General features: G+C 39.8%; 1 protein-coding gene across 1 annotated transcript in view; it reads right to left on the bottom strand.

The window, feature by feature from the left end:
* Positions 1-20,490, bottom strand: part of adcy1a (adenylate cyclase 1a) — a 64,303-nt gene that overhangs the window by 26,654 nt on the left and 17,159 nt on the right. Inside the window, exons 3-8 of the mRNA XM_063002179.1 lie at positions 12,701-12,819; positions 9,662-9,773; positions 7,503-7,630; positions 3,356-3,514; positions 3,024-3,165; positions 1,291-1,446 (exon numbers count right to left, since the gene is read on the bottom strand). Coding sequence (XP_062858249.1) covers positions 1,291-1,446; positions 3,024-3,165; positions 3,356-3,514; positions 7,503-7,630; positions 9,662-9,773; positions 12,701-12,819 — 816 coding nt within the window. The remainder of the gene's footprint in view (positions 1-1,290; positions 1,447-3,023; positions 3,166-3,355; positions 3,515-7,502; positions 7,631-9,661; positions 9,774-12,700; positions 12,820-20,490) is intronic.

Below are 20,490 nucleotides of genomic sequence, written 5' to 3'. Positions count from 1 at the left end.
TTAAACTCCTCAAACACCAATAGCACCCCATGGGAAGCATCCTGTGACCACAGATGAAGGTCTAGAAGATGACCAACTCAAACAGCAGCAATAGATGAGCAATCATCTCTGACTTTACATCTACAAGGTGGACCAACTAGGTAGGAGTGTCACACAGTGAGTGGACACGGTATTTAAAAACTCCAGCAGCGCTGCTGTGTCTGATCCAGTCATACCAGCACAACACACACTAACACACCACCACCATGTTATTGTTACTGCAGTGCTGAGAATGATCCACGTTCTATATGGTAAGTGGAGCTGATAAAATGGACAGTAAGTGTAGAAACAAGGAGGTGGTTTTAATGTTTTGGCTGATCATTGTAAATAAAGTAGATAAAAAAGTGTATCTGTGCTATAGGTTTCACATTTTAGAGGTATTACAGTATAAGGCAAGTTAATAAACATGCAATTGCTATTAAGAAAAATCTAATGTGGCTAATTTGCTTTACTGTAGTTGAATTTAGCGTCCCTATTTAATCCTCATTTTTATCTATTTAAAAAAGCAATCACACTATTTACCACTATCTACTTATACCAAAAATTTTTAGACATCATTGTAAGTATATAGCTTTTGTAGACAGGTTTTATAATTCTTTTTTTTCTCAGAACCCGAGCTATAACACAAGTTTAAAAGTGAAAAATTCCAGCTAAACACAAATACATGTGAATGCTTTCAGAGTGAATTTGACAATTATTCCCCACAAATGCAGATTCATCTTATATGCGCACTTTGATGACGTCTTATTGCACTGCTCAAGCCGAGCGATGAATAAAGCGGCTGTTCATTGTTAATTTGAATAATACATAAATAATAATATAATAAAATGATTATATAATAATTTAATATAAAATAAATAGTTTTTTTAATCCTTATTTTTATCTATTTAAAATTTTAATAGATTTAAATTTAAAAAAGCAATCATACTATTTACCACTAACTACGTATACCACAAATTTGTAGACATCATTGTAAGTATATAGCTTTTGTACACAGGTTTTTAAATTATTTTTATAAATAAAAATGGGTCAAAACTATTGTTCACACATGCAAAAAAATGCACTAGACATTAATGAGTACTAGATGCTAGAGAACTCCATAAAAAGATACAGTAGCAAGCAGATCAGATTAAAGAAACGTGTGTGTGTGTAAGTGAAAAAAAACAGAAAGACAAAATCCTCCCAAGACTTAAAACTTAAACTACCCCAACTAAGCTATAAGCTCATGAAAGTGCTTGATCATTTACACACCTTGTCATCATCTTCACAGGTCATGACGTTGGAAAAAGGAATTTCAGCCTTGAACATTTTTCTACAGTGCATGAGCTGCACAAGCAGGTAGCAGACGGTCTTAAACTTCATCTTCTTTGCTGGCTTAATATCTGAGAGAATTAAACCAGGAAAGATCTGGAGAAAAAGGAGAGAGAGAAAATATGAAAAGGGGATTAGAAAAGACAGTATCAGCTGTTGTTAAATTTATTCTCAGAAAAAGAATTAGCCCTGAGCTACAGATGTCTGTAAGAATGAAGGAATGATGAGCATAAAATAAATCCTGATATAAAAACTGGCTGCTCAGAATGACTCCATTTCAGATTGAGGTCAAACAGGCTGGCAGCATGTGTACGAGCATGTGTGTGTGTGCGTAAGCATGTGTGCGTAAGCGTGTGCATGTGTGTGTGTGTGAGTGCCAGTTTGCAAAATTTGGGCTGGTTCAGCCTTTACATTTAGGTAGTATGGTTGAACATTGGTAAGCAATAAAAATGTAAAAGAATAATATAAAAACAAATACAATTATATACAAATGCATTTCCAAAAGAAGTTTATACCATAAGGTACATTTTATATAAAAACAGCAATGATTTAAAAATCCTTTTTACATATATTAAATTTAAAACAAGATGTGTAATGTTTCAACTAAATTTATAGTTGTGGGGTTTTTTTGTATATATTTGTTAATTGAAATTTGATGGCTACAACATATTCCAAATATGTTAAGAGAGGGGCAGGTTTACCACTGTGTTACTTAACCTCAACAGGCAGGCCAATCTAGTACCTACACTCCCTAAATATGAAGACACACTGTGTAACTTGTGCAGAATGTGGTTTCGTATTGCTAAAACAGGCAGAGCTACCTTGAAAAATGTAGTCTAGATCAGCGTTTTTCTGATCTTGAGCAGTGCAGTATAGCGCTGTGTATGGAGAGCCACACCCTCTACTGCACTCCTTTCCCATCTCCGTGCAGGCGCCACCAACCAGCCCGCAGAGGTCGTAATCAAACTAGTCTGAGAGAGAGTCCCGATCCGGCTTATCTGAACAACAGGCCAATCGTTGTTCATGTGGCCGCTCAGCCTCAGCCGGCAGGCAGAACCGGTATTCGATACGATGTATTCGAGATCTCAGCTCTAGTGAGCGGCCAGATTGCCACCATTTTTATTATTTAAGTATATTTCATTTAGATGCAGCGTGATATTCCGCTAATGCATCAGAGATGGGATTCTGAACTATCCAAGTTTGGATCTCAGCTCTGCTACCGGTTGGCTGCAGTGCCTGCAGCAGACAAAACTGACCACCTGTCTCCTGGGTGGGAAAACATCAGACTAAAAAAAGCTTGTGGGTTCTTGACACTGTTTAAGTACCCTGGTCAGTTGCCCGAGACATCTGTACAGAAGTAAATGAACGAGTAACTGTCTGTGCGCGAGACAATCAACCGAAGTAGATTGTGCACGTCAGTGGTCGTGTGTCAGGCAATTATACCCCCAGCAGCAGAAGACTAATTGGTGATGATAAATTGGAAGACAAATGGAAAATATGCATGAATAAAATAATAAAACAAATAAATAAATAAAAGCTTGTAGGTCCTTAATGCAGTAACATTTATGGAACTGAAGATCACAGGTGTTAAGTATTGCTTTTTGACCCTGCCCTTTATATACTTAAACTATAGTATTTGTGTGGATAAGGCATATGGATCATCTGTGATGTACCTTGCGTCTATGAGAGGGGACAATGAAGAAGGTCTCGATGGCGTGATCGCTAAGGAATGCATGTCTCTCATGGCCATAACCCGGCTCCACCTCATAATCTCCATTCAGACATTCCAGAGTTGCTTTGGTGATGTGAACCTTACTAAATATCATGAACAAATAACAGTACAAAACAACATTAAGTTCTTTCTCTAACATTAGAATCTTACTGCAAGCTGGATTCAATGTTCTTCTGAATCAGCCCAGAGAAAGAATCCAAAGGCATTTCTGCAAGTACTGTTTGGTGTCAGCTTTGCATATGTTAAGGCTAAAGTGATTATGCAAAGACTGACCCAGGAAGTCCTCCTGCCTCCATCATGTTGGCCAGTGTTACGTCATTCGACCAGACATCATATTGCCACTTCCTTAATCCCAGAACTCCACACAAAACACGACCTGTGTGCAAACCCACACGCATGTTCAGATCCACCTCCGTGGCCTCTGCAACTGACCTGCAAATATATATACACACATACAGTGGAGGGTTTTATTTAATATATATTCCAATGTACACATGCACTTTTTGACCTTATACTTAACAATATTATGATTATTATAATATTTAAAAATTATGTATGAATTCAATTACAGAAAAATATTTTCAACAAAAAAGCCTTTTCTGTTGCAGAATGACTGTGACCCTGTGCACAACACAAAGGTTTATAAGGTGTGGTTAAGGTACTGGACTTATAATTGGAAGGTTGCTGGTTTAAGCCCCATACATGCTGTTAACTCTCAATTGCTTATATCTCAATTGTATAACTTGTTACAATTGTAAGTTGCTTTGGATTAACGTGTCTGCTTAATGCTATAAGAAAAAAATGCAATTAAACTAAATAGATATCTGGCCTCAACCCTACTGAACAAATTTGCCTGACTTCACAAATGCTCTTTTGACTGAATGGGCCTAAATAGTCACACACACACACACACACACACACACACACACACACACACACACACACACATACACACCTACTATTAAACCCACAAAAAAGTGCCAATAATTTTGGATTAGTCTATTTGTGTATTTATTTATTTATTTATTTTTAATATATAATTTTTCCCACTTTTTTCCCCAATTTTCTCCCCTAGTCTAGTCGTGTCCAATTACCCCGATTGCGTCCTCTATACTGATTCGACCCTTCACCGCTGACTGAGGACGCCTCTCAACTGACTGTACTCCGGCACGTACAGTCAGTACAGACTGCATTTTTCACCTGCACGAGTCGAGTTCATACACCGACGGGCACTGTGTACGGAGGGCCACACCCCCATCAGCATTATTCCTCAGCCCTGTGCAGGCACCATCAGTCAGCCAGCAGGGGCCGCAGTTGCACCAGTTATGAGGACCTATGATCCGACTTTTTACCCCTAACCCTGAACAACAGCCAATCGTTGTTCATGCTGCCGCCCAGCCCAGTTGGAAGGCAGAGCTGAGATTCGATACAATGTATTTGAAGCCCCAACTCTGGTGCGCTAGCGTACTTTACCGCTGCGCCACCTGAGCGCCCTATTTGTGTATTTATTAATGATACTCTTAACTGATAACTGGTTTAATATTCCACACTTAAAATAATGCAGTAGAAGTAAGAAGCCAGAGGAACTGCAGAATGATTTGAAAACAACAAGAACAACAGTTATACTATATAATGGCAAGTTTGTTGTGGAGAAACTCTAGTGGTCTGCTTGCAATGTCAGTTGTAAACCAGGCCTTATTTTCTACCATCACTGCTTGATCTCACAAATGAATTTCTAACTGAACTGGCACACATTGTAAAAACTTGTGGAAAGCCTTCCCAGAAAAGTACAGAATGTTATAGCTGCACGGGGGGGCACTCCATTATTAATGCTAAAGAATTGGAATGGGATGTACAGCAAGCTAATGGTAAGTACTTTTGGCAGTCCACCAGTGTTTGATGAATCAATATTTATTGCTTAGATGTCAACAGTCCAGTACATTGTAAACAAAACGTGTTACTATATATAGGAAACTGGATTAAAATTTGATCACTAGAATGAAATGTCGTAACTGGAAAGGTACATTTTTATTAGACTCTAAAAGATGTCCAGATAAAAGTGTCTGATTTGGAAGAACCTCATGTTACCTCACTAGCTTTGTAACAAAGAGGGTAAGACATAGGATGTGGTAGCAGAAACAGATGGTTCACTGAGTTTATTTTTAACAATCCAACAATCCACTGAGCTTCGGTGTCTGAGATCCCAAATGAGGGAATGTCAGAGTAAAAGAAAATAAAGCTTTGAAGCTTGCATTGTGTCTGTCTGTGTCTGTCTGTGTGTGTGTGTGTGTGTGTGTGTGTGTCCACCTGTGTGAAGTGATAAGAGACACCAGTCACAAGAGCCGTCTCATGAACCTCAGAAATGACCGATGACAGCAAGCATCAGTGGAAACGGGCTATTGAATGAAAGGTGACTTAAAGGGACCTGGACTAAAAGTTTAGCATTTGTAAGACTTCAGAAAGGGGCCTGGCCTTTGCACAGGCACCAGAAATGTATAAAACAGCAAACATACAGTGTATGACAAGGTAGCTTGATGATGTCTCTTTATTAAAAACAAAGGCGTCCAGCAAATAACCATAAACAGAAGACATACACCGATCAGCCATAACATTAAAACCACCTCCTTGTTTCTACACTCACTGTTCATTTTATCAGCTCCACTTATTTCTTTACATACTTTTTGAGCCTGCTTTCACCCTGTTCTTCAATAGTCAGGACCCCCACAGGACCATAACAGAGCAGGTATTATTTAGGTGGTGGATGATTCTCAGCACTGCAGTGACACTGACATGGTGGTGGTGTGTTAGTGTGTGTTGTGCTGGTATGAGTGGATCAGACACAGCAGCGCTGATGGAGTTTTTAAATACTGTGTCCACTCACTGTCCACTCTATTAGACACTCCTACCTAGTTGGTCCACCTTGTAGATGTAAAGTCGGAGACGATCGCTAATCTATTGCTGCTGTTTGAGTCGGTCATCTTCTAGACCTTCATCAGTAGTCACAGGACGCTGCCCATGGGGTGCGGTTGGCTGGATATTTTTGGTTCTCAGTCCAGCAGTGACAGTGAGGTGAATGCCTAAAATGGACAGTAAGTGTAGAAACAAGGAGGTGGTCTTATTGTTATGGCTGATCGATGTATAAGACCATTATTCCCCCTTTAATTCCTTTAGCGTTCAATGACAGTGGGATTTATACCATTCTAGATGATCAGTGGCATTATATGTGACAAAATAAAGCATGTATGAGGGCGATATGGCATGGAAACCCTATTTATAAATTTATAAAGCTGCGGACAAACTGTTTTTTATAATGGTGCTTAAAGAAGCAGTTTGAACTTCAGAATTTTTACTGTACATGCTTCAGGAGTCCCGATCTGCCACATGCCTCTAATCCTGCCTTTGAGTAGCATTATTTTTAAGTCATATCCTAAAAGCTGTAAACAGGAAAAAATCTGGAGACCTCTCTAAGTTATTCTTTATTTATTTATTAGGATTTTATTAGGATTAGAGATTTATTTTAAATGACAGAACAGGTAGTTACTAGTTACACTAGATTTTGAAGTTAATGTCAGTCATGGACAATTTTGTATCTTCAATTCACCTCACTTGCATGTCTCTGAATTGTGGAAGGAAACCGGAGTTCCCGGAGGAAACCCACACAGACACGGGAAGAACATGCAAACTCCATACAGAAAGGACCCGGACTGCCCCACCTGGGGATCGAACCCAGGACCTTCTTGCTGTGAGGCAACAGTGCTACCCACTGAGCCACCGTGCTGCCCCTCTAATAAATAGCATGTAGATCATTTTTATAAAATGAATATGAACAAGCCATCTGGAAAATTTACGGCCACATAGAGTCTTGATATTAAGCATTTTTCAGCATACTGTGCAGAATGTAGTGTTTCTATTAAAAGAATGACAGTGGTGCACATGTGGCGCAGCGGTAAAACACACTAGCATACCAGAGCTGACATCTCAAACTTGCTACCGGCAGGCTGGATGACTACATGGACAATGGCTGGCTCGTCCATCTGTTTGGTTGGCGGAGGTAATTCCTCATTACTGATTCAATTGTGGCCTTTGTTGGTTTATCGATGGCGCCTGCATCAGATAAGAGGAATAATTGGTGCGTGACTCTCCATGGGCAAGACTAAGCCCCATATGAACTCATCTCGTGCGGGTGAAAAGACGCAGTTGTCTATTGCACGTGTCGGAGGGGGTGTGTATTAGTCACGGCTCTCCTTGATCAGAGTGGAGGTCAGCAACAGTTGAGAGGAAGCAAAATGTAATCGGGTAATTGGATAAATTGGGAGGAAAATTGGGGAAAAATAAAAAAAGGACGACTAAATATAGCCCTAAATATTTTGGTGCATTAAATATGTGTTCTGTGGGGAAAAAAAGGTGGGCATGCACTCACGTTATGGTGTCAATCATGTCCAGGCCCATCTCAACGCAGCAGTGGGCATGGTCAGCTTTCGGTTGGGTCAGACCAGACACACAGTAATAACAATCCCCCAGGATCTTTATCCTTCTGCAGTGGTTCTCCTATCAATAACAAACAAATCGATATCAAGGATGAAAATAGCTCTGGTTATGCTACTGTAATAATGTGATTATTTATTCTTACATAAATGGACACATTTGCATGTTATTAATGAACCTCTGACTAATTAAACCAAAATGGATTGGGCTACTGTGGCAGTAAATGAGAAACTGTGTGTATTGTATGTGTATATGTATACCCAAATATTAGAATTCAGAGGTAATTACATTTGATAAAGAGGAAAAGTAAATTATAATATATAGAGAGAGAAATAGAGAGAGAGAGAGAGAGAGAGAGAGAGAGAGAGAGGAGAGAGAGAAAGTGAGAGAGAGAGCCGTGAAAGACTATTGAAGTAGAATTCCTCCCACTCATGCTTAGAAAAGCAACCAAGCAGAAAACAGATTTAAATCTTATCGACACATATTTATTTTTCACCACTGAATTAAACCAAACAAAACAGGACCCAACTCAATGGCTAAAAAGTATATGGACACTTTTAACTGGACTAATTACTAAATTTGGCTATTTTTGTCATATCCATGAGTCGGTCTATTCATTCATTGTCTGTTTTACCACCGCTTTATCTTAGTAAGGGTTGTAGGGGGTCTTCAATGGTCAGGACTCTCCCAGGACCACTACAGAGTAGGTATTATTTAGGTGCTGGATCATTCTCAGCACTGCAGTGACACTGACATGGTGGTGGTGTGTTAGTGTGTGTTGTGCTGGTATGAGTGGATCAGACACAGCAGTGCTGATAGAGTTTTTAAACACCTCACTGCAACTGCTGGACTGAGAATAGTCCACCAACTAAAAATATATTCAGCTAACAGTGCCCTGTGGGCAACGTCCTGTGATCTCTGATGAAGGTCTAGAAGATGACCAACTCAAACAGCAGCAATAGATCTACAAGGCGGACCAACTAGGTAGGAGTGTCTAAAAGAGTGGACAGTGAGTGGACACAGCATTTAAAAACTCCAGCAGCACTGCTGTGTCTGATCCACTAATACCAGCACGACACACACTAACACACCACCACCATGTCAGTGCAGTGCTGAGAATCATCCACCACCTAAATAATACCTACTCTGTGGTGGTCCTGTGGGGATCCTGACCATTGAAGAACAGAGTGAAAGCAGACTAAAAATGTAAGCAGAGAAACAGATGGACTACAGTTAGTAATTTTAGAAGTACAAAGTGCTTCTATATGGTAAGTGGAGCTGATAAAATGAGTGTAGAAACAAGAAGGTGGTTTTAATGTTATGACTGTATATATTGAGCTGATATCATATAAATCATGGTAAATCCCTTGCCACATCAAACACACACACAGAGACAGACAGACACACAGCTGCTGTCATGGTTTTATACAGAAAAACTTAATTTTAGCTGTTTTTGTTGTTTACACTTCATAAAAATCTCTCTATTAAATTACTGAATTTAGCAAAGCGTGTAGTGATGCAACATCCCCAACAGGCAAACACAAACAAAATTACAAGAGACAAGCCAATAAAGAAAGCAATAAAAAAGAGAAAAAAAATCAGCAGATGAACAAACACACGAACAAGACAAAGTAAAAAAAGTGTCTCAGTAGATTGTAATTGTAGTGTTGTAAGATTGCAGTAAATCCAGAACCCAGTAAATGTCCTTGAAGGACTAAGATCCAAAATAAACACACATTTTAACATTTGTGACATGTTTCGAGACATTAAGAGGTTGCTAACCTAAAAAACACATTGACAAAAGACTACTTACACTGCATAAAATAAATGTAAACAGAACTGCTATGCTTTATGTAAATCTTGCTATCTGTGCAGCAGTGTGTGTATATATTTGAAGTGAAAATGATTAAGATGGGGGTTCTGATGTGTGAATATCACTGCAACAAAGTGTATAATCATATTAAAATGCAAGCATGTGTCTGCAGATAAGAACCCATTCTAAATCATACTTGTACATTTCTCATTCACTTTCTCTACTACACACACACAGAGAAATTAAGCACTCAGACAGTGTATTTCAGCAGAAGCACTTACCGTGGCGAGCTCGTCAAACTTTCCGAATAGTTCGTTTAGCAGCTTGACAAGCTCCTGGGCTGTACACTGGGAAGCCAGACTGGTGAAGCCAACAATGTCTGCAAACAGAATACTGAAACAAAGAGAGGGGTGAGTGTTGAGTACCTAAAATCACACGCCTTGACAAGAATATTTTTCAGTATTTTTCATATACAGGTAATTATTATTCATGACAGAACAGGTAAATCTAATGTCAAACAGTCATGGACAATTTTGTATCTCCAATTCACCTCACGTGAATGCTTTTGGACTGTGGAAGGAGACCGGAGCTCCCGGAGGAAAACCACACAGACACAGGGAGAACATGCAAACTCCACACAGAAAGAACCTGGACTGCTCCACCTAGGAATCAAGCCTAGGACCTTCTTGCTGTGATGTGACAGTGCTATCTATCGAGCCACTGTGCCATCCGTTATATTGCACAGTAACATGAATATAACATGTTATCTAACTTTTAGATCATTTAGTTCTCAATATGAAATATCAGCAGAATCAAAAACACAGAAAAACAAACAAACAAATGTCTTAAAATTAAGATTATATATAAGATGTTATATAGTAACACAATATTGTACAAAAAAGAAAGTGGAATATATGTAAAAAGAGAACTGTCTTTATCTTTAAAAAGATTTTGGTACAGATCTTAATAAGAAGATAGATGTTTTAATGCCAATACTAGCCTAAAATGCTAGACTCATTTTCTCAGATGAAATTCATGCTGTGACAGTGTAAAGTTGCACAGGAACATAGGGTGCTTGAAACCAGCTGTTATCTCACCTGTGATGTTTTACATTTGCATGAAGTGAGCTTGGTTATCCCTCATTATTAGATCAGTATGAACACATGGCTTATCATTACAACTTTGATATCAGTGATGTGTAAAAATGGAAAATATGTCTTCTTAGAAGGTTGAATGTTTGTAGCTCTTACCAAATACCAAATCAGTTACCACAACACTGCTACTGGTGTCTTAATAGTCTGTATTTCTTTTGGTTAACATTTGGATTAAGTGGGAAACAATTGGCACCTTCTTCAAATTAAAAAAATAACCAGAAAAAATAATTGGATTTTAATCATGTGATGCTGCTTTAATTTGTACTTGAACTCACCTGTGGAAAGTAATAGGTGCTAGCAATATAGAAATCATACTACAATCAGTTTAAATGGATTGTATTTATAAGCATAAAAAATATGCAGATTTTTTTTAGCCTTTGAGTTTGACTAGGGGCATTGGATCTAAGATAAATGTGATGCTGTTTATTAATTATTGTTCACTGAATTAATCCTCATTTTTTGCTACATTTATTCAGGACTTATTGCTTATGCCAAGTTCACACTACACGACTGGATCTCTTGTAATCGGGAGTCTTACAAGTCGGTCATCGGCTGATCGGTGATAGGTGGTTTCACACTACACAATCTATCACCAACCTGAATCGCAGGCGAGCTTCTCTGGTCTCCCAGACTACGTTTTAATGATATCAGGTCCAAAAATGCATGTCAACAAGTAGCGAGCGATCAAAGTTTGTGTGTTGTAAAAGCAAGTAGGAAAAATAGATTAATCTGAGTGGATTTGGCTACGCGACCAGCAGGGATTGTCTGTTCTGTAGTGAGTTGGAGGTTAATAATTTTTTTTATGCATTTCCTCCCCTTTTTCTCCCCCTTTAGCACGTCCAATTGCCCAATTGCATCATGCTTCCTCTCCGCCTATGCCGATCACTGTTCTGACCGAGGAGATCGAAGCCCCCTCCGACACGTGGCAGCAAGCTGTATGCATCTTCTCACCCACACATTGATGAGTGTTGTGCCAACTAGCGTTGTGTACGGAGAGACACACCCTAAGAGCACTCTTTCCTCATGTTTCCTCATCTCTAATCAGCCAGCAGAGGTCGTAATTGCACCAGTCTGACAGAGAGAGACCATATTTGGCTTAGTCCCGCCCATCTGAACAACAGGCCAATCGTTGTTCATGTGGCCGCTCATCCTCAGCTGGCAAGGCAGAGCTTAGATTCGATACGATGTATTCAAGATCCCAGCTCTGGTTGCAGAGTATGTTTTTACCGCTGCGCCACCTGAGCAGCCCTAATAAATAGTTTTTGCAATGCAACGTTGGTGTTATGTTTTGTAGAGAACGATAAGCTCAGAAATACTGTAACACGTGTGTGTGCGGATGTATTCTGATATTAAACTATATTATGCCCCTGTCCCACCTTTTTACACTCCTACCCCGCGTTTCCCCTCACCCCGTATCTTGCGTTCTCATTGGCTGTTCGACACCGCACTCATTGCCAGTCGGCCGACTCATATCCAGCGACTGAGAGCCGAGTTTCGATCGCCGAGCGAACGCCAAGTTGCTTCCGAGCCTGCAAATCTAGCGCCGACCAGTCGGCCAGCGAAAATCAGGGCAAAAATCGTGTAGTGTGAACTAGGCATTACTAAATAATTGTTGTTCCTTAAGTTTTAAGGTCATCCTGCATCCCTTGCCCTATAACTACTGGCTTTTTGCACATTGTTCACTCATTCTTAATAATCTGAAAGTAAATTGTGAAATCTTGCATGATGCACATATCTGGAACCTGTTTGTAGTTCCATAAACTTTTCACTTGCTGATAATTGGAGAAATTGTACAGAGAGTTTGTTATGCTGTATTCGCTACGTTTGTGTATGCATGTGTGTCTCAGTTCCTTTTTTACGCCCTTGTGTGGTTCTCTGTGCTATGACAAAGCTCTCTTCATCTGTTAGTAGCTAATTGAGCAGTACTGGAGTTGATAGGGAGAGCTCTGGGAGTTGGGCAGGTTAGGCTGGGAGCCATGCTGAGAATGTGTGTTTGAGTGGAGAGCTGTTGACTCCTGCTGACTCACTAAGTATTCACATCCCTATGTAAGTGCAATAAAGAGACACAAATTGCTAAATGTGCAAAAAAAAAAAAAACTCAATGAGCTGTCAATTAGCTCCCATTCATTCACTTTTTCATTGAGCTGCTCTTTTATTCCTTAGTACCTGACATTGTCGTGACGCTGGATGTAGATTTTGTGAAAGATTCTTTCTGGTGGCTTAAGGAAGTCCTCCTTCATCTCCATGGCAACATTTCTGGGCAGCAGACTCATTAGGAGGCGTTCCTGTTAGAGGAATAATAAACGCAAATTTGTATAAATGTCTTCCACCTCATGATTGACCTTTTAAAGCCTTCACAAATTGTGTAGATGTACAAATCTTATTTTCAGAAAAGCTGGGACATTTTGTAAAATGCAATAGAAAGAATCTGTGATTTGTTAATTCACTTCAATCTTTATTTAACTGACAAAAGTGCAAAGATGAGTTTAAACACATTTAGAATGTAATGCCTACAACACACCCTTTTTTTAATGATACTAACTGTTGCAGTTTTGCAAGTGGAATTTTTGTCCATTCTTGCTTGATATGGGACTTCAGCTGCTTAACAGTCCATGATCGCTGTTGTCTGATTCCCCTCTTCATAATGAACCATACATTTTCAATAAAAGACAGATGACAGGCTAGTTGAACACACACACTCTGTGTTTGTAAAGCCATGCTGTTGTAGTGTGCACATAATGAGCATTGTCTTGTTTGTTTGTTTGTTTATTAGGATTTTAACGTCATGTTTTACACATTGGTTACATTCATGACAGGAACGATAGTTACTCATTACACAAGGTTCATCAGTTCACAAGGTTATATCGAACACAGTCATGGACAATTTAGTATCTCCAATTTACCTCACTTGCATGTCTTTGGACTGTGGGAGGAAACCAGAGCACCCGGAGTAAACCCACGCAGACCGTCCCACCTGGGGATCAAACCTAGGATGTTCTTGCTGTGAGGAAACGGTGCTACCCATTTAGCCATCGTGCTGCCCCCATTGTCTTGTTAAAATAGCTACTGTTTATTAATAAATGAAATAAAGTTGACCAGACAAAACATTAAATATCTCAGGTTCATCCTGTCTGCAATCAAATAAAAGTCAAAGTAAATGTAAGAAACTCTGTGTTTTTTATTATTTGCATTTTCCATGTTGTCCCAACTTTTTCTGATTTGGGGTTGTATTATAAATGCTGAGAAAAAAATGTGTTTCCAAGTATATTCAGGGTAAATTACGAAGGCAGTAATCATTAAGCATTGATAAAATATTTTAGACTAGTAATTCCAAGTAGTATCTGTCATAGTTATTAGTATAAGCATCAAGAAATTCTCAAAATTGTAATAAGATAAAATGTTTGTTATTTTGAAATTCAAATAAAACTCAAATTTAACGTCATTTTATATTGTAGTTTGTTTTATATAAAATGTAGCTTATTATATTTTAGGTAATCTGGTAAATTAATCAGCCATAACATTAAAACCACCTCCTTGTTTCTACACTCACTGACCATTTTATCAGCTCCACTTACCATATAGAAGCACTTTGTAGTCCTACAATTACTGACTGTAGTCCATCTGTTTCTATGCATGCTTTAATAGCCCCCTTTCATGGTGTCCTTTAATGGTCAGAACTCTCCCAGGACCACTACAAAGCAGGTATTATTTGGGTGGTGGATGATTCTCAGCACTGCAGTGACACTGACATGGTGGTGGTGTGTTAGTGTGTGTTGTGCTGTTATGAGTGGATCAGACACGGCAATGCTGATGCAGTGTTTAAATACCCTGTATACTCACTGTCCACTCTATTAGACACTCCTACCTAGTTGGTCCACCTTGTAGATGTAAGTCAGAGACGATCGCTAATCTATTGCTGCTGTTTGAGTTGGTCATCTTTGAGATCTTCATCAGTGGTCACAGGACGCTGCCCATGGGGCGCTGTTGGTTGGATGTATTTTTTGTTTGGTGGACTATTCTCAGTCCAGCAGTGACAGTGAGGTGTTTAAAAACTCCAGCAGTGCTGCTGTGTCTTATCCACTCATACCAGCACAACACACACTAACACACCACCACCATATCAGTGTCACTGCAGTGCTGAGAATGATCCACCACCCAAATAATAGCTGTTCTATAGTGGTCCTGGGAGAGTCCTGACCATTAAAGAACAGCATGAAAGGGGGCTAACAAAGCATGCAGAGAAACAGATGGACTTCAGTCAGTAATTGTAGAACTGTTGTTCCTGTGAGTATTTGGTGCATTCAGTCAGTATGTGTTTAATAGAAGAGGTATTCCGCAGGTATCACAAAGTGGGGGATATTCCCCTCAACTTTTCTGAAACATGTTTGAAAACTTCTCTGAATTGTGTTGGACATATCTGAAGCCCATGTGTTTGTAGGCTGACAAAGGTTGGCTCGTTATCTTTCTGATTATCACTAAGTGGGCGATATCAGTAGGAGATCACAGCTCAGAACAGAGTTGGTTGGCATGAAAGAGGTAAGTTTCCGTGGAAACGAGTACAGTTTATCGTCAACCACGCGTTACTAAAATCAGGTGATACATGTCTTGTTGATTAAGCATGCTGCTAGCACTGAGTCAGGACACCTGCTCTGAGGAAAGCTCAAATGCTGCTTGAAACTAGCCTGGAGTTCAGAGTGTACTAGCATTAGGTTTCATGGACTTAGCAAGAAAGAAAAAGTAGCACTGCCCCAGGGGGTCAGATAGGTCTGTTACAGTTGTATAGGGACTTATGCTTTTTGGAATGTAAACTACATAACAGATAATGTAAGTTTATAATGTGTGGGGAAACTATTATTAAAATTTAAAATCCGATTTTGTGTGTTTTTACCCTTTTCCTCTTGTCTTTCAATAAATTAACATGGGCACCAACATGTTATGCATCTCCAGAGCCACACAAAATAAATATATTGTAAATATATTGTATTGGTAAGTGGAGCTGATAAAATGGACAGTGAGTGTAGAAACAATGATGTGGTTTTAATGTTATGGCTGATATACTGTATATATATATGTATGTATGTATGTATGTATGTACTGTATGTATGTATGTATGTATGTATGTATGTGTATATATATATATATATATACACAGTGGGGCCAAAAAGTATTTAGTCAGCCACTGATTGTGCAAGTTCTCCTACTTAGAAAGATGAGAGAGGTCTGTAATTTTCATCATAGCTACACTTCAACTATGAGAGACAAAATGAGAAAAAAAATTTCAGGAAATCCCATTGTAGGATTTTTAAAGAATTTATTTGTAAATTATGGTGGAAAATAAGTATTTGGTCACCAACAAGCAAGATTTCTGGCTCTCATAGACCTGTAACTTCTTTATTAAGAAGCTCTTCTGTCCTCCACTCATTACCTGTATTAATGGCACCTGTTTGACCTCGTTATCTGTATAAAAGACACCTGTCCACAGCCTCAAACAGTCAGACTCCAAACTCAACCATGGCCAAGACCAAAGAGCTGTCGAAGGACACCAGGAAGAAAATTGTAGACCTGCACCAGGCTGGGAAGAGTGAATCTACAATAGGCAAGCAGGTTGGTGTGAATAAATCAACTGAGGGGAGCAATTGTAAGAAAATGGAAAACATACAAGACCATTGATAATCTCCCTCGATCTGGGGCCCCATGCAAGATCTCATCCCGTGGGGTCAAAATGATCATGAGAACGGTGAGCAAAAATCCCAGAACTACACGGAGGGACCTGATGAATGACCTGCAGAGAGCTGGGACCAAAGTAACAAAGGCTACCATCAGTAACACACTACGCCGAGAGGGACTCAAATCCTGCAGTGCCAGGCGTGTCCCCCTGCTTAAGCCAGTACATGTCCAGGCCCGTCTGAAGTTTGCCAGAGAGCATATGGATGATCCAGAAGAGGATTGGAAGAATATCATGTGGTCAGATGAAATCAAATTGCAACTTTTTGGTAAAAACTCAACTCGTCGTGTTTGGAGGAAGAAGAATGCTGAGTTGCATCCCAAGAACACCATACCTACTGTGAAGCATGGGGGTGGAAACATCATGCTTTGGGGCTGTTTTTCTGCAAAGGGGACAGGACGACTGATCCGTGTTAAGGGAAGAATGAACGGGGCCATGTATCGTGAGATTTTAAGCCAAAACCTCCTTCCATCAGTGAGAGCATTGAAGATGGAACGTGGCTGGGTCTTCCAGCATGACAATGATCCCAAACACACCGCTCGGGCAACGAAGGAGTGGCTCCGTAAAAAGCATTTCAAGGTCCTGGAGTGGCCTAGCCAGTCTCCAGACCTCAACCCCATAGAAAATTTGTGGAGGGAGTTGAAAGTCCGTGTTGCCCAGCAACAGCCCCAAAACATCACTGCTCTAGAGGAGATCTGCATGGAGGAATGGGCCAAAATACCAGCTACAGTGTGTGCAAACCTGGTGAAGACTTACAGGAAACGTTTGACCTCTGTCATTGCCAACAAAGGTTATGTTACAAAGTATTGAGTTGAACTTTTGTTATTGACCAAATACTTATTTTCCACCATAATTTACAAATTAATTCTTTAAAAATCCTACAATGGGATTTCCTGTATTTTTTTTTTCTCATTTTGTCTCTCATAGTTGAAGTGTACCTATGATGAAAATTACAGACCTCTCTCATCTTTCTAAGTAGGAGAACTTGCACAATCAGTGGCTGACTAAATACTTTTTGGTCCCACTGTATATATATACTGTATATGTGTATGTATGTATGTATGTATGTATGTATGTATGTATGTAGGTATGTAGGTATGTAGGTATGTATGTAGGTATGCATATATATACAGTGTATCACAAAAGTGAGTACACCCCTCACATTTCTGCAGATATTTAAGTATATCTTTTCATGGGACAACACTGACAAAATGACACTTTGACACAATGAAAAGTAGTCTGTGTGCAGCTTATATAACAGTGTAAATTTATTCTTCCCTCAAAATAACTCAATATACAGCCATTAATGTCTAAACCACCGGCAACAAAAGTGAGTACACCCCTTAGTGAAAGTTCCTGAAGTGTCAATATTTTGTGTGGCCACCATTATTTCCCAGAACTGCCTTAACTCTCCTGGGCATGGAGTTTACCAGAGCTTCACAGGTTGCCACTGGAATGCTTTTCCACTCCTCCATGACGACATCACGGAGCTGGCGGATATTCGAGACTTTGCGCTCCTCCACCTTCCGCTTGAGGATGCCCCAAAGATGTTCTAATGGGTTTAGGTCTGGAGACATGCTTGGCCAGTCCATCACCTTTACCCTCAGCCTCTTCAATAAAGCAGTGGTCGTCTTAGAGGTGTGTTTGGGGTCATTATCATGCTGGAACACTGCCCTGCGACCCAGTTTCCGGAGGGAGGGGATCATGCTCTGCTTCAGTATTTCACAGTACATATAGGAGTTCATGTGTCCCTCAATGAAATGTAACTCCCCAACACCTGCTGCACTCATGCAGCCCCAGACCATGGCATTCCCACCACCATGCTTGACTGTAGGCATGACACACTTATCTTTGTACTCCTCACCTGATTGCCGCCACACATGCTTGAGACCATCTGAACCAAACAAATTAATCTTGGTCTCATCAGACCATAGGACATGGTTCCAGTAATCCATGTCCTTTGTTGACATGTCTTCAGCAAACTGTTTGCGGGCTTTCTTGTGTAGAGACTTCAGAAGAGGCTTCCTTCTGGGGTGACAGCCATGCAGACCAATTTGATGTAGTGTGCGGCGTATGGTCTGAGCACTGACAGGCTGACCCCCCACCTTTTCAATCTCTGCAGCAATGCTGACAGCACTCCTGCGCCTATCTTTCAAAGACAGCAGTTGGATGTGACGCTGAGCACGTGCACTCAGCTTCTTTGGACGACCAACACGAGGTCTGTTCTGAGTGGACCCTGCTCTTTTAAAACGCTGGATGATCTTGGCCACTGTGCTGCAGCTCAGTTTCAGGGTGTTGGCAATCTTCTTGTAGCCTTGGCCATCTTCATGTAGCGCAACAATTCGTCTTTTAAGATCCTCAGAGAGTTCTTTGCCATGAGGTGCCATGTTGGAACTTTCAGTGACCAGTATGAGAGAGTGTGAGAGCTGTACTACTAAATTGAACACACCTGCTCCCTATGCACATCTGAGACCTAGTAACACTAACGAGTCACATGACATTTTGGAGGGAAAATGACAAGCAGTGCTCAATTTGGACATTTAGGGGTGTAGTCTCTTAGGGGTGTACTCACTTTTGTTGCCGGTGGTTTAGACATTAATGGCTGTATATTGAGTTATTTTGAGGGAAGAATAAATTTACACTGTTATATAAGCTGCACACAGACTACTTTTCATTGTGTCAAAGTGTCATTTTGTCAGTGTTGTCCCATGAAAAGATATACTTAAATATCTGCAGAAATGTGAGGGGTGTACTCACTTTTGTGATACACTGTATATATACACACACACACATAGTGGATATAAGCGCTGTGACAAAAAAGTGAATGTATTTAGTATATAGTGAATGTGTGTGTTTGTTAATGTATAGAGTGGGGCATGTAAGTGTGGATTAATGTATAGAGTAGGTGGTGTTACCTTCTATTTGGGGAGTTTGTTAGGTAGGAGGTGGATGAGTCATATGCAAACAATTATAACCAATTCAGTCGCTTAGAAACAAGAAGAAAGTGTTAATTCTAGTGTAGTTGGAAGGAACACAATCTCGTCATTTCTAACCTTGTTCAATTTAATTATTAACAAGTCACCATTCTAGTTTCTTCTTGTATTCTATTGTTTATTAATAATGATCAACTAACTGACGTGCTGATTCAGTATCTGTTAATAAATGTCTGATTTGTTTACTTGTCTACAGCACTGACTATGGGATTATTTGTTATATGATTAGTAAAGCACTGCTGGTTGTTTGCATTTTACATGCAGTGTGTGTTAGTCAATTTCCTGATGCCTGAATATGATCTGAATACTAATTCAGTGAACCCACTAAACTTGCACCCTAGATCCTAATCAGTTTGTGTGTGAGTGTGTGAGTATGTGTGTTTCGTGTATGTGTGTGTGTGTGTGTGTGTGTGTGTGTGTGTGTGTGTGTAGATAAAGGCTGACCTTTAAGGTAGTCAGAGAGGAATGAAAGCAATCTTACAAGGTAATTACCTGTCAGAATTGCGACTTCCTCAACTTGAGAGAGAAAATTAGATACTTGATTATTTGATTTTCAGTGTGTGTGTGTGTGTGTGTGTGTGTGTGTGTGTGTGTGTGTGTGTTTCCTTAAACAATAACATATTCTTGTTTTTGTTTTTTTTATTTAATTTGATTGATTGTAACTGGTGACTTTTTCTGCTCAGATCAATAGAGCTTTGACTTCACCCATGAAAAACTACATGGAACAGTGGTCTCTTGGCAAAGTCAAGATAAACTCCTGTTCATCTTATGCTGAGAGGACATTAGTTTGTGTAGTCAGATGTATTTATAAAAACCACCAAATATAACAAGTCATTATTTATCCATAAATTAAAAGCTGCTAAAATAAGAATGGCATTGCCCACAGGCACACATCATCATTGGCTCATAGATAACAATGCAAGAAAGAAGCTGGAACAGGATGGGTCATGCCTTGCTATTAAATCATGTGTGTGTGTGTGTGTGTGTGTGTGTGTGTACATTTTACCATTTTATCAGCTCCACTTACCACATAAAAGCACTTTGAAGTTCTACAATTACTGACTGATTACTGATTTGGGTGGTGGATCATTCTCAGCACTGCAGTGACAATGACATGGTGGTGGTGTGTTTTTACATCTACAAGGTGGACCAATTAGGTAGGAGTGTCTAATAGAGTGGACAGTGAGTGGACACGGTATTTCAAAACTCCAGCAGCACTGTTGTGTCTGATCCACTCA

Source organism: Trichomycterus rosablanca, chromosome 9, assembly GCF_030014385.1.
Source record: "Trichomycterus rosablanca isolate fTriRos1 chromosome 9, fTriRos1.hap1, whole genome shotgun sequence".
Taxonomy (NCBI): domain Eukaryota; kingdom Metazoa; phylum Chordata; class Actinopteri; order Siluriformes; family Trichomycteridae; genus Trichomycterus; species Trichomycterus rosablanca.
Note: the sequence above shows the minus strand (reverse complement) of the source record. Positions and strands in the feature narration are given on the sequence as shown.